A 12,333-nucleotide genomic window follows, 5' to 3' on the forward strand; every position below is an offset into this window, starting at 1 on the left:
CGGACTTCTACATCATATGCGCAAAAAAAGAGATTTTTTTTTAAGTCCAATTTTTTCATGTGCATATAAAAACTTAGATTTCTGACACAAGATCTGGTGTGCCATATCTGGCCCTTTGATGCCCTGGACATTTTCGCTGCCCAGTTTCCAGACAGAAAGTTGTAATGTTCCAGGACCCTGGCAATGAGCAGCTCGTTGTCCTCAACACTGAACTTGTAGGCGGGAAGATGAGGCTGACCTGCTCCCTGGCTGCCAGATGATTGGGTTGCCACTTCCACTTCCAGAGAGGTGTCACTTTCCTCGCTCTTGCTCCAACACCCTGCTCCCCTCCCTTCCTCCTTCCCTCCTGCACCTGCCCTGCCAACTCCCCCTTGTCCTTTTGGTCTATCCCCTACTCTGTACAGGAAAACAGATGAGAACACAAAACATGACAACTCACTCAGAAATCGCTAAGAATCTCCTCCTAAACCCCAACCAACAAACCTTCTCATCTCTCCTGTCCAATGCCTGACACACCCTCAAAGAAGCAGCTGCAGGAAGCTGGCACATGTAAACAAAGAAAATAACATGCCAGACGTAAATTGATGTGTTAAATGACATGCAATGTGATAAAGTATCGTGAGATGTGAAACTTTCATACGCTATGCGGTATATCAGTAATTTCCCTAACCTCACCCATTTTTTTTATTGCAGGACACTAATGTGCCATATTTCTGCTTTATTTATAGCATTTTGATGAATCTAGTGCTAAGTTTGTACATGGGGTAAAGAGACTTGCCCAAGGTCACAAGGAGCAGCAGTGGGATTTGAACCTTGGTTTTGTTGTTTCGTAACCCACTGTGTGTAGAAAAATATAAGGGAAGGAGAGGGAAAAGGACAGATGTGCAGGGAAGGGAAAGGAGGACAGGCACACAAGGGAGGGAGAGGAATGTTAACAGTGGGGCACAAAACAAAGACAAAGGGACAGAGCGTTACAGTGAAATATAAGAACATGCCATACTGGGTCAGACCAAGGGTCCATCAAGCCCAGCATCCTGTTTCCAACAGTGGCCAATCCAGGCCATAAGAACCTGGCAAGTACCCAAAAACTAAGTGTATTCCATGTTATCGTTGCTAGTAATAGCAGTGGTTATTATCTAAGTCAACTTAATTAATAGCAGGCAATGGACTTCTCCTCCAAGAACTTATCCAATCCTTTTTTAAACACAGCTATACTAACTGCACTAATCACATCTTCTGGCAACAAATTCCAGAGTTTAATTGTGTGTTGAGTGAAAAAGAACTTTCTCCGATTAGTTTTAAATGTGCCACATGCTAACTTCATTGAGTGCCCCCTAGTCTTTCTATTATCCGAAAGAGTAAAAAACAGATTCACATCTACCCGTTCTAGACCTCTCATGATTTTAAACACCTCTATCATATTCCCCCTCAGCCGTCTCTTCTCCAAGCTGAAAAGTCCTAACCTCTTTAGTCTTTCCTCATAGGGGAGCTGTTCCATTCCCCTTATCATTTTGGTAGCCCTTCTCCATCGCAATTATATCTTTTTTGAGATGCGGCGACCAGATTCTTACACAATATTCAAGGTGCGGTCTCACCATGGAGCGATACAGAGGCAGGCATTATGACATTTTCCGTTTTATTCACCATTCCCTTTCTAATAATTCCCAACATTCTGTGTGCTTTTTTGACTGCCGCAGCACACTGAACAGACTATTTCAATGTGTTATCCACTATGACGCCTAGATCTCTTTCTTGGGTTGTAGCACCTAATATGGAACCCAACATTGTGTAATTATAGCATGGGTTATTTTTCCCTATATGCATCACCTTGCACTTGTCCACATTAAATTTCATCTGCCATTTTGATGCCCAATTTTCCAACCTCACAATGTCTTCCTGCAATTTATCACAATCTGCTTGTGATTTAACTATTCTAAACAATTTTGTATCTGCAAATTTGATTACCTCACTTGTCGTATTTCTTTCCAGATCATTTATAAATATATTGAAAAGTAAGGGTCCCAATACAGATCTCTGAGGCACTCCACTGCCCACTCCCTTCCACTGAGAAAATTGTCCATTTAATCCTACTCTCTATTTCCTGTCTTTTAGCCGGTTTGTAATCCACGAAAGGACATCGCCACCTATCCCATGACTTTTTATTTTTCCTAGAAGCCTCTCATGAGGAACTTTGTCAAATGCCTTCTGAAAATCCAAGTACACTACATCCACCGGTTCACCTTTATCCACGTGTTTATTAACCCCTTCAAGATAGATGCATACGGAAAAAGGGCAAGGGGCAAAGGGAGCCAGAGAGGATAAAGTCTGGGCTCCCTATAGAAGACAGAGGAAAGGGCATACAGAAGGTAAATTCTAGAAGGGGAACAGCTGAGGCTAACATGTGTTTTCACAAGTGTGCATGTGTGTGTCAGCACATTACACATATATTACAAAATAGGGAAAGAAAGAGTAAGGCTAGGTGAGCACAAGAGAGGTGAACCATGTCTTAACTTATCACTTTACGTCTATCTTTGTCATTTCCTTAAAGGCAGATGAAAATCCTTGGTGTCTAGATTTTACAATGCCTTAATCACCAAGACATGTTCGGAGGCAGACTTAGCAATGGTTTGCTCTAGTTTTACATGTTTTCTCACTTGAAACTGTTTTCATTAATGACTCAGGAGTGATTGGTGTACAGCAGAAAAACTTTGATACATTTGCCCTATACTGTATTGGGAATTTTGCTGCCTGATTCCCAGAACTATGTACGGTGTTTCTCTGTATTTCTGCCCAGTATTATGCTGTTTCTGAGATAGCTTACACTGTAAGAAAATATGCTGGTAAGGAAACGACGGTGCAGCTAAATGATAAATATTGAACTGAATTTATTAAACTGATTTGCTGAATCTGTGGAGGTTTTTCTAGGTTTAGATATGCATTGATTTCTAGTAACACTTTGATTTCAGAAGCACAGGTAGAAGAATTAGATGATTACACAAGAAATGCCTTGCAAGTCCAAAGAGCAACGCCACATTCCTCATAAGCCTGAAGTTCATATTTTGATTTTAGCACTGAAATTGTTTCCCGATGTTCAATTAAAAGTAACAGTTTTATGTTTTTAGAATAAAGGTTCTGAAGTGAATTATTGAAACGTAGGCGACAGTAAACAGAATTCATCTAGTATAAGAATGTATTACTAAGAACGTCATAGATTAATGTAGAACTACACATTAGTATAAATCAGTTTTAGGGCTAGTCAGTCAGTGCATTTCTCCTTGTTTCCAGGTCAGGGGGCACTACATGGCGAGTCTTGACCCTCTTGGCATTGATGATATCTTTTTGGATGATTTCGTGAGTGAACAAACTGTTGGGTACACAAACATTGGTGAGCTCTCCCATGACTATATTTAAACTTAGCTGCATAAATTCTCTTTTCTTTGCCTTCCGTCCCCGCCTCCCCCATTTCCCCACCACCCTTCTATAACATATCCTTTCAGATCCGTGGACACCACGTGACCCAGTTGGATCCCTTGGGAATTTTGGATGCTGACTTGGATTCGTTTGTTCCATCCGATTTAATTACCACCATTGATAAACTGGGTGAGAATGCCAAACTACAGTACTTTTTTTTTTCCTCCACTGTACCTGGGCATGACCTGTCCTGGAGAGGTGAGACAGAATGGAAGGAAAATTTAGGGAAAGGCATTGCCTAATCCAGTCCAGCACAAAATTCTGAGTAGGGTGGCTCATGTTAATCTAAGAAGAGAGCGGAGATCAATTAAGCACAGAGGGTCATGATGTTCTTTCAGCCAGTGGAGCAGCTCTTTGTAAGACTCTAACCACAGCAGTGAAGAGACACGGAAGGGAGTTGGACAGTATTGTTCCATTGGCAGTAAATGTGACCTGAACCTTGACATCAGCTACAGGGACCAGAAGCAACATGGGATAGACAGAATGTAAAACACCGACAGGAAGAAGTGAGTAGAGAGAAGGAAGAGACAGAAACATCAATAAAGGGGGAGCAAGAATGAAAGAAGTGAAATGTTAGTGGAAAATGAATCAGAAAAGAATTGGGGATGAATAAAGCTAGACAGAAAAGACAGACATGACAGAAACCTGGGGAAAGAAACGAGCCATAAAAGCAACACAGGTAGGAAAAGTTTATTTTCTTATTAAATGAGAATGCGTAAAGTTTTTCTTTACAAAATTATCGTGCATGAATCTGAGGAGAGAGGGACCTCTGGAAGATGCCAGAGCCGTCAAAAAATATATAAAATGATAGGGCATATCATGGTTACAGTGCATTTCACTAGTATAATAAGTAATGTTTATAAAAAAAAAAGTCTGTGCAGCAGAGATTTTAACTTGTTCAGAAGCTCAGATTGGAACTGCTCATGATCTTTTATCTGCACTTTGATTGTAAAGTTGTACCTAAAACTGCACAAAGGGATCAATTTTCCAGGGGTTTAGCAGCTAACTTTGGCCGTTAGGTCCCTAAATTGGCACCTTTGAAACTTGAATAGTGTCGATTCCCTAAATGTAGGGGTCTAAAAGAGAGCAGGGCCAGGGGTGGGCTCGTGTTATGGGAAGTGAGGTGCCTAGCCCTGATTTTTAGTCTTATGCCCTTAAATGGCAGATCCAGATTTAGGCTCCTTGCTTTTAGGAGGGGAAAGTTAGATGAATTTTCAGCCCAAAACTTGAATTCCTAAGTTTGAATGAAATTCCATCTGACTTTAGGCAGATGGAATTTTTTTAATTTTTTAAATTTTCCCTAAAGCTATTAAGGTTTTTTAATTTTCCCTAAAGCTATTAAAGTTTTCTTGTAGGCTGATGCTATGGAAGCAACATTTTGGATCCTCAGACAGATGATTTTATGATAGGGTACAAGACCATTTTGCCTGATAGCTGCCTGGATTCAGAGAGGTTTATATACAAAGGCATTTAGCCAGATACATTTGTAAGTTATCCAGCTAAATACTGACTTTTTAATATTGCAAGTATTTATCTGACTAAATTTTAGCCATCTAAGTCGTCATTTGGCTAAAATTTAACCGGATAAAGTAGGGGCATTCCAGGGTGAACTAACATTGCCGAATAACTTATTTGTGGTTGACCAAATAAATTAGTTGGTTATATCAAGATATAAGTCCAGCGAGGTGCAACGTTATCTGGGAGCAGCAGTGCTATCAGAGCAACACTGGACACACCAGGAGCTAGGGGGAAGATAGGAGATCCTGTTCTCCCTATGAAGTTTGGGGGTGCAGGTTAGTCAGGAGGGTAAGGATGGACTTGGCAGGGGAGGGGGGAGAGGGGCCTAATGCTGTGGGCCTTATATTTATTATTTTTTGGTCTTTTGGGAGAGGCAGGGGGAGGAAGACTTTTCGGAGGCATTAAATATGTGGGGGGTGGTGGTGGGGGGATCAGGCCATTCCGGAGGTATTTTTTTGTTGTTAATAAATTCTGCTTAACTGGTGATATTCTTGTGTAGTTGGTTAGGTTTCAAAGGTAATGGGTAGGTTTACTTGGATAACTTTAGTCAGGGATATTCAGTGGGGCATTTATCATGCTCAATATCCCTGATAACTTTTCCAGCTAACTTTAGCTGGATAAGTTATCCATTATATATAGGTTTTTCAGTTTTGGCCTCCATGTCTCTGCACTGTAGCACTGTTGTACAGTCCAATATCAAAGCAATATATGTGTGTCCGCATACAAATTTTTATCTCACTTGTGTAATTTATTGCCTTTGAACTACTTTGGATTATCACTTTTGGATTGAACTAATTCTGAATTTTATACTATATTATGGGTGAACCTTGTCATCACAGTATTACATATTTATACTTATTTGTTAAATTTGTTTCACACCCGATCAAATTAATGCTCCAGGCATAGTACAAAATAAAAATATCCTTTTCAGCAATAACAATAACATAAAACAATAATTAACAGATAAACAAAACATACATTGTGTGCAATACAGACAAACTATCTACTAAGTTGTTTCTAGCATCATAGACAGTAAAACAGACCGTAGAGATGCCAAAGATTTCAGAGTCAACAAAGAAGATCCAAATACAATTAACATGAGGCATTTGAGTAAAATAACAACCTAATTAAATAATAATACAAAATTCTGGATTACAGAAGAAAATTGTGTGTGTGATATAGTTGGCATCACAGGTATGTCAGTTTTCAGAGGCCTCCGAAATCTGGTAGTGGGAATTCGGGTGGGCTTGCTGTTCAAACTGTTCATCTTTGCTGCTTGCTGCTATTTGCCAACATTGACAGATATCAATTTTGCTTTTCTGTAGGGGCATTCTAACTGAGGAGCAATGGAAAGGTTTCAGGAGGTCTAGAAATACAGTTAGTCATAACATAGAGCAGAAAGAACAAACAGCAAAATGTTGGATCCCTTTCACACTTTTTCTCCAGTTTCCAAAGTAAATCAGAATCACGACTGTGTGCTGCCATAGGGGATCTCTGAGGAAGTGATAAGAATTGCAAAGGTAAATTAGTTGGGCGGATGGCAGATTAGATAGTAGGGATGTGCAGAAGGTATGGATTCATCCGATTTGGTATTCGTATTCGTCGGTGGGCAAATTCGTTGCATTCGTCCAATGGCGCCCCCAATATGTTGATACGTGCATTCGTTTTCCGGTTCCCATTAAAGTCAATGGGGGAAGTATTTGCAGCCTATTTTTGGCTGCAGAATTGGGTTTTTCTTATCAATTTTGATGAAACTTCTGGGGAGCAATCATCAGAACAACAAAAGAGCTCCAAGGTACTTAGACTGTGGCAAAGTGGCACCAAAGTGGTATGAATAGCCTAAGGCACTGTGAAAGAGCAAAGGGGTACCAGAAGTGGCAAGAGTGCTTTAACAGAGGCACAAAGTAGCAGCGAGAGTGTCAAAAACACACCACAGCTTCAAAAGAGAGCACCGATAACAGATGTATAAACCCTCGAGGGCATCACGACAGGCAAAGCGGCAAGACAAGTGGCATCAACATCCTACAGCACAATGAAGGGGGAACGGCAAGCAGAAAGACTAGCACCAAAACACTAAGGAAACATGATAGTGGCAAGAACACCACAAGGCGTTGAGTGAGTCATTTGGTTTATGGCAGCAAGGCAGAGTGGCAGAAAGTTGATAGGGGCAAGACAGGCTGGCAGAGCTGAGGTAGTCAGGTCGCTGTGGTGTTGATAAGGGAAAGACAAGGAGGTAAGACAAGACGAGGTTCAGCATGTGGCGGGACTGTCAACTGGGCATATTGTGCACTCATCCCGTCTTGAAAAAGGGACCAGAGAGTCTAACATGAGTGCTAGGACCTGAAACATGATGAACTATACCTGGGAGGGATGGAGCATCTGCGGGTGCAGATTTTGGTGGTAGTAGCAAATATTCAAACAAGAGCCCCGGGGAGAATTTCCTTTCCTTTGCGCAGGAAAGGGGCCCCTAGAGTGGGGTGTTTCCATTGGCATCTAGTGAGCTCTCGCTGGTCTTTTAAAATCTGGTGGAGTTAGCAGATATACAAACGAGAATTTTCAAGGCCGAGGCGGAGGAAGTTACCATGTAAACAGCGGTTCAACATGGGTCTGAGGGTAGATACAGGCTTGGATACACCTGGGGAGAGTTCCCTTTCCTTTGCACAGGAAAGGGCTCCCTAGAATGGGTTCGCCCCTAGAGTGGGGTATTTCCGTTGGCGTCTAGTGAGCTCTCGCTGGTCTTTTAAAATCTGGTGGACGTAGCAGATATGCAAACGAGAATTTTCAAGGCGGAGGAGGGTGCATGTGAACAGCGGTTCAACATGGGTCAGAGGGTAGATACAGGCTGGCTACACCTGGGGAGAGTTCCCTTTCCTTTGAGCTGAGAAGGGCGCCCTGGAATGGGTTGGCCTCTAGAGTGGAGCACGAGTCTTCAAAGCGTGGCAATGTGGAGCAGGTCTCACTGTGAACAGCTGTTCAATATGGGTCAACAGGTACTAAGAGATAGGCTGCAACACCGGGGAGAGTTCCCTTTCTTTGAGCAGGAAAGGGCTTCCTTGGAATAGGTTGGCCCCTAGAGTGGAGCACGAGCCTTCAAAGCATGGTGACCTGGAGCAGGGTGCCATGTGAACAGCGGTTCAACATGGGTCAACAGGTACTAAGAGATAGGCTGCAACACCGGGGAGAGTTCCCTTTCTTTGAGCAGGAAATGGCTTCCTTGGAATGGGATGGCCCCTAGAGTGGAGCACGAGCCTTCAAAGCGTGGCAACGTGGAGCAGGGTCTTACTGTGAGCATGGTCTCACTGTGTTTGCCACGGTCTAAGTATCTTGGAGCTCTTTTCTTGTTCTGAACATGGATCAACAGGTACTAAGAGATAGGCTGCAACACCAGGGGCAGTTCCCTTTCTTTAAGCAGGAAAGGGCTCCCTGGAATGGATTGGCCCCTAGAGTGCATAATGGTACAAATTGCTAGGATTTAAGCATTTGCAAACAGATCATGACTTCATAAGCAAGACGGAGGAAGTTCTCTTCTCTGCCCTGAAACTAAAGAAAACTGTTTGTTTTATTTAAGGATCCATGCTGTGAACGATTACTAGTTTGAATTGCCACAGACTGAGGTTTCCCTTTGCAACGAGGGTTCAGCCATTAGGACTGGACATAAGGCTTGGACGAACAGGCACAGCAGTCGAGGACAGAGGTCAATCCCACCTAGGGACATAAGGCCTAGATGAACAGGCACAGTCATACAGGACAGAGTCACTCCCACCTAGGGACTTAAAGCCTGGACGAACAGCTTCAGCAATCGAGGTCCAACCCTTGTAGGGACATAAGGCCTGGACGGACAGGCACAGCAATCGAGGACAGAGGTCAAGCCCACCTAGGGACGTAAGGCATGAATGAACAGGCACAGCAATCGTGGTCCGACTCTTGTAGGGACATAAGGCCTGGACGGACAGGCACAGCAATCGAGGACAGAGGTCAAGCCCACATAGGGACATAAGGCCTGGACAAACAGGCACAGCAATACAGGACAGAGTCAATCCCACCTAGGGACATAAGGCCTAGATGAACAGGCACAGCAATACAGGACAGAGTCACTCCCACCTAGGGTCTTAAAGCCTGGACGAACAGGCACAGCAGTCTAGGTCCAACCCTTGTAGGGTCATAAGGCCTGGACGGACAGGCACAGCAATCGAGGACAGAGGTCAAGCCCACATAGGGTCATAAGGCCTGGACGAACAGGCAGAGCAGTCGAGGACAGAGGTCAAACCCACCTAGGGACATAAGGCCTGGACGAACAGGCACAGCAATACAGGACAGAGTCAATCCCACCTAGGGACATAAGACCTAGACAAACAGGCACAGCAGTCAAGGACAGAGGGCAAGCCCACATAGGGATATAAGGCCTGGACAGACAGGCACAGCAATGGAGGACAGAGGTCAAACCAACCTAGGGACATAAGGCCTGGACGAACAGGCACAGCAGTCGAGGGCAGAGGTCAAACCCACCTAGGGACATAAGGCCTGGACGAACAGGCACAGCAATCGAGGTCCAACCCTTGTAGGGTCATAAGGCCTGGACGAACAGGCACAGCAATCGAGGTCCAACCCTTGTAGGGACATAAGACCTGGACGAACAGGCACAGCAATAGAGGACAGAGGTCAAGCCCACATAGGGAGATAAGGCCTGCACGAACAGGCACAGCAATCGAGGTCCAACCCTTGTAGGGACATAAGGCCTGGATGGACAGGCATAGCAATAGAGGACAGAGGTCAAGCCCTCATAGGGACATAAGGCCTGGACGAACAGGTACAGCAGTCGAGGAAAGAGGTCAAGCCCACGTATGGATATAAGGCCTGGACGAACAGGCACAGCAATACAGGACAGAGTCAATCCCACCTAGGGACATAAGGCCTAGACGAACAGGCACAGCAGTCGAGGACAGAGGTCAAGCCCACATAGGGACATAAGGCCTGGACAAACAGGCACAGCAGTCGAGGATAGAGGTCAAACCCACCTAGGGACAATAGGCCTGGACGGATAGGCACAGCAATAGAGGACAGAGGTCAAGCCCACATAGGGAGATAAGGCCTGCATGAACAGGCACAGCAATCAAGGTCCAACCCTTGTAGGGACATAAGGCCTGGACGGACAGGCACAGCAATAGACGACAGAGGTCAAGCCCATATACGGAGATAAGGCCTGCACGAACAGGCACAACAATCAAGGTCCAACCCTTGTAGGGACATAAGGTCTGCACGAACAGGCACATCAATCGAGGTCCAATCCTTGTAGGGACATAAGGCCTGGACGGACAGGCACAGCAATAGAGGACAGAGGTCAAGCCCACATAGGGACATAAGGCCTGGATGGACAGGCACAGCAATCGAGGACAGAGGTCAAGCCCACGTAGGGACATAAGGCCTGGACGAACAGGCAAAGCAATACAGGACAGAGTCAATCCCACCTAGGGACATAAGGACTGGACGGACAGGCACAGCAATAGAGGATTTCCTTTGTGCAGGTATGTTGTGGTTTGACCTGTCACTTCTTCCTGAACTGGTTCACTGCCAGAAGAAAATGGCATCTTTTTCATTTCTGAAAGATAATTCAACAGAGAATGCTTTTAGAGCAATAGAGACTGCCATTTGTGAAGCAAGAACTGAGCTGGAGATTATTTTTGAATACCCAGAAGCTATTAACTGTACTTATGCACTTCAGCTGATGACAAAGGAACATGAAGAGCTCTCAGAAATATGAAAACCGCTACTCAAGTCAAAATCTACAGTATAAACCTATGTTGACTGTGTGGTTTACACAGTGCCTCTGTAAACAATGGGAACACAGAGGATGAACTAGAGTGCAACTATCACCAGTTTTCAATAGTACTTGAAACATTACTGTTGGCAAGGTCATGAAAAATATTGAGCCTATGAAATATGCAAGGTCCAAGCATCTTAAGTCAGCTTTTTATGTTTTTACATTCCAAATGTGGATGGGCAGGCACAGCGTTAGATGTCAGGCCCTTGTAAGGATATACGGCCTGGACAGTGGACGGACAGGCACAGCATTGGAGGTTAGACCCTTGTAGGGACGTACGGCCTGGACTGTGGATGGACAGGCACAGTGTTTCAATTCAGGTTCATGTGCTGCAGTACTTATATTATCTGGAGCATAGGAGGAAGTTTAAACTGCTGCAAGGCTTTCAATTGCTTTTATTCATCTTGCCATTCACAGGGAAAATTTGGAAACCCAAGCAAAGGCAGGTTTACTTTCAAAAACACTAGCATTTCCATCAACTCTGCTGCCAGCCTTGAGTGGTGAGGGCTCATGATATCCCCTGTCATTGAAAAGACACATTCACTGGGCACACTGGTTGGTGGACATGACAGATATCGCTGAGCCACTTTGGCTAGGTGTGGCCAGACAGTGGACTTGTGTGCCCAATTTGCCAGCGGATCTGTCTGCATGTTCTCTGTCGGCTCTGAGAGATACCGTGTCACTGACAGCTGTGCTGGTGTCTCCTTTGCTTGGGTGGGCTGAGAGTCACTCATGCCTGCTGGTTTCTCTCTCGCCCGTCGCACAACAGATGAATCTTTATGGGCAACATGCCTTTGGCGTTCTGAAGTGGAGGAGGAGGAGGAGGTACTATCTGTCACTGACAGAGTGCTGCTTCTGCTTGGGCTAGCACAACTCTCTGAATTGCCCACTGTTTCTACCTCTACTTCACGCCTAATCTGTCTCTGCCTATGACGCTCCTGTTCACGGACTTTTGCTATAACAGCAGGTCCTTCACCAATAAGAGACAATCGTACTGTAGGGCGAGTTTCCTTTTCACACGGGGATCACAGACTGTGGCGAGCATGTGTGTGTTCTGTTCTGATAAAGGCCTTAATCTCTCTTCCACCTGCTGCTGCAAAACGTCCAGAGAATGCAGCACCTCAACTGTCATTCCCTCTTCCTGTTTAAAGGCCTCCAAATGTTCATCCAGGAAATTAACTATAGGGATGATGTCAGCCAAGGTGGCACTTCTGGAACTCAGCTCCTCCATGACATCCTTGAAGGGCTGCAGGATTTTTACCAGCTGACTCATGATGCCCTAGGGGATTCTGCACACCTATGTCCATTGTACCAGAAAGTTCATGAAGGGGTGTCTGCAGCTCCACTAACCTCTCGAGCATCATGAAGGTGGCATTCCACCGGGTGGCAATGTCTTGAATGAGACACTTGTGAGGCATCTCCAAATCAGTCTGCTTTTGTCGGAGGCCCTGCCCCGCCTTCACACTTCTGTGGAAGTGCGCTGCTATGTTCCTGCACTTCTGTATTAACCTATGCATGTATTCATC

At 44.7% G+C, this 12,333-nt stretch overlaps 1 protein-coding gene across 6 annotated transcripts in view; it reads left to right on the forward strand.

The window, feature by feature from the left end:
• The window catches only part of OGDHL (oxoglutarate dehydrogenase like), a 327,706-nt gene that overhangs the window by 71,228 nt on the left and 244,145 nt on the right, over positions 1–12,333 (forward strand). For 3 of the 6 annotated variants that reach the window (XM_029609440.1, XM_029609444.1, XM_029609441.1), the window contains exons 4-5: positions 3,286–3,351; positions 3,498–3,600. The exons of 1 other annotated variant lie outside the window; for it this stretch is intronic. In XM_029609440.1, the coding sequence (XP_029465300.1) occupies positions 3,286–3,351; positions 3,498–3,600 (169 nt within the window). Of the gene's footprint in view, positions 1–3,285; positions 3,386–3,497; positions 3,601–12,333 lie in introns of all 6 variants that reach the window. 2 more of the 6 variants (XM_029609443.1, XM_029609442.1) reach the window with 2 other exon arrangements.

Source organism: Rhinatrema bivittatum, chromosome 7 (genome assembly GCF_901001135.1).
Source record: "Rhinatrema bivittatum chromosome 7, aRhiBiv1.1, whole genome shotgun sequence".
Lineage (NCBI taxonomy): Eukaryota > Metazoa > Chordata > Amphibia > Gymnophiona > Rhinatrematidae > Rhinatrema > Rhinatrema bivittatum.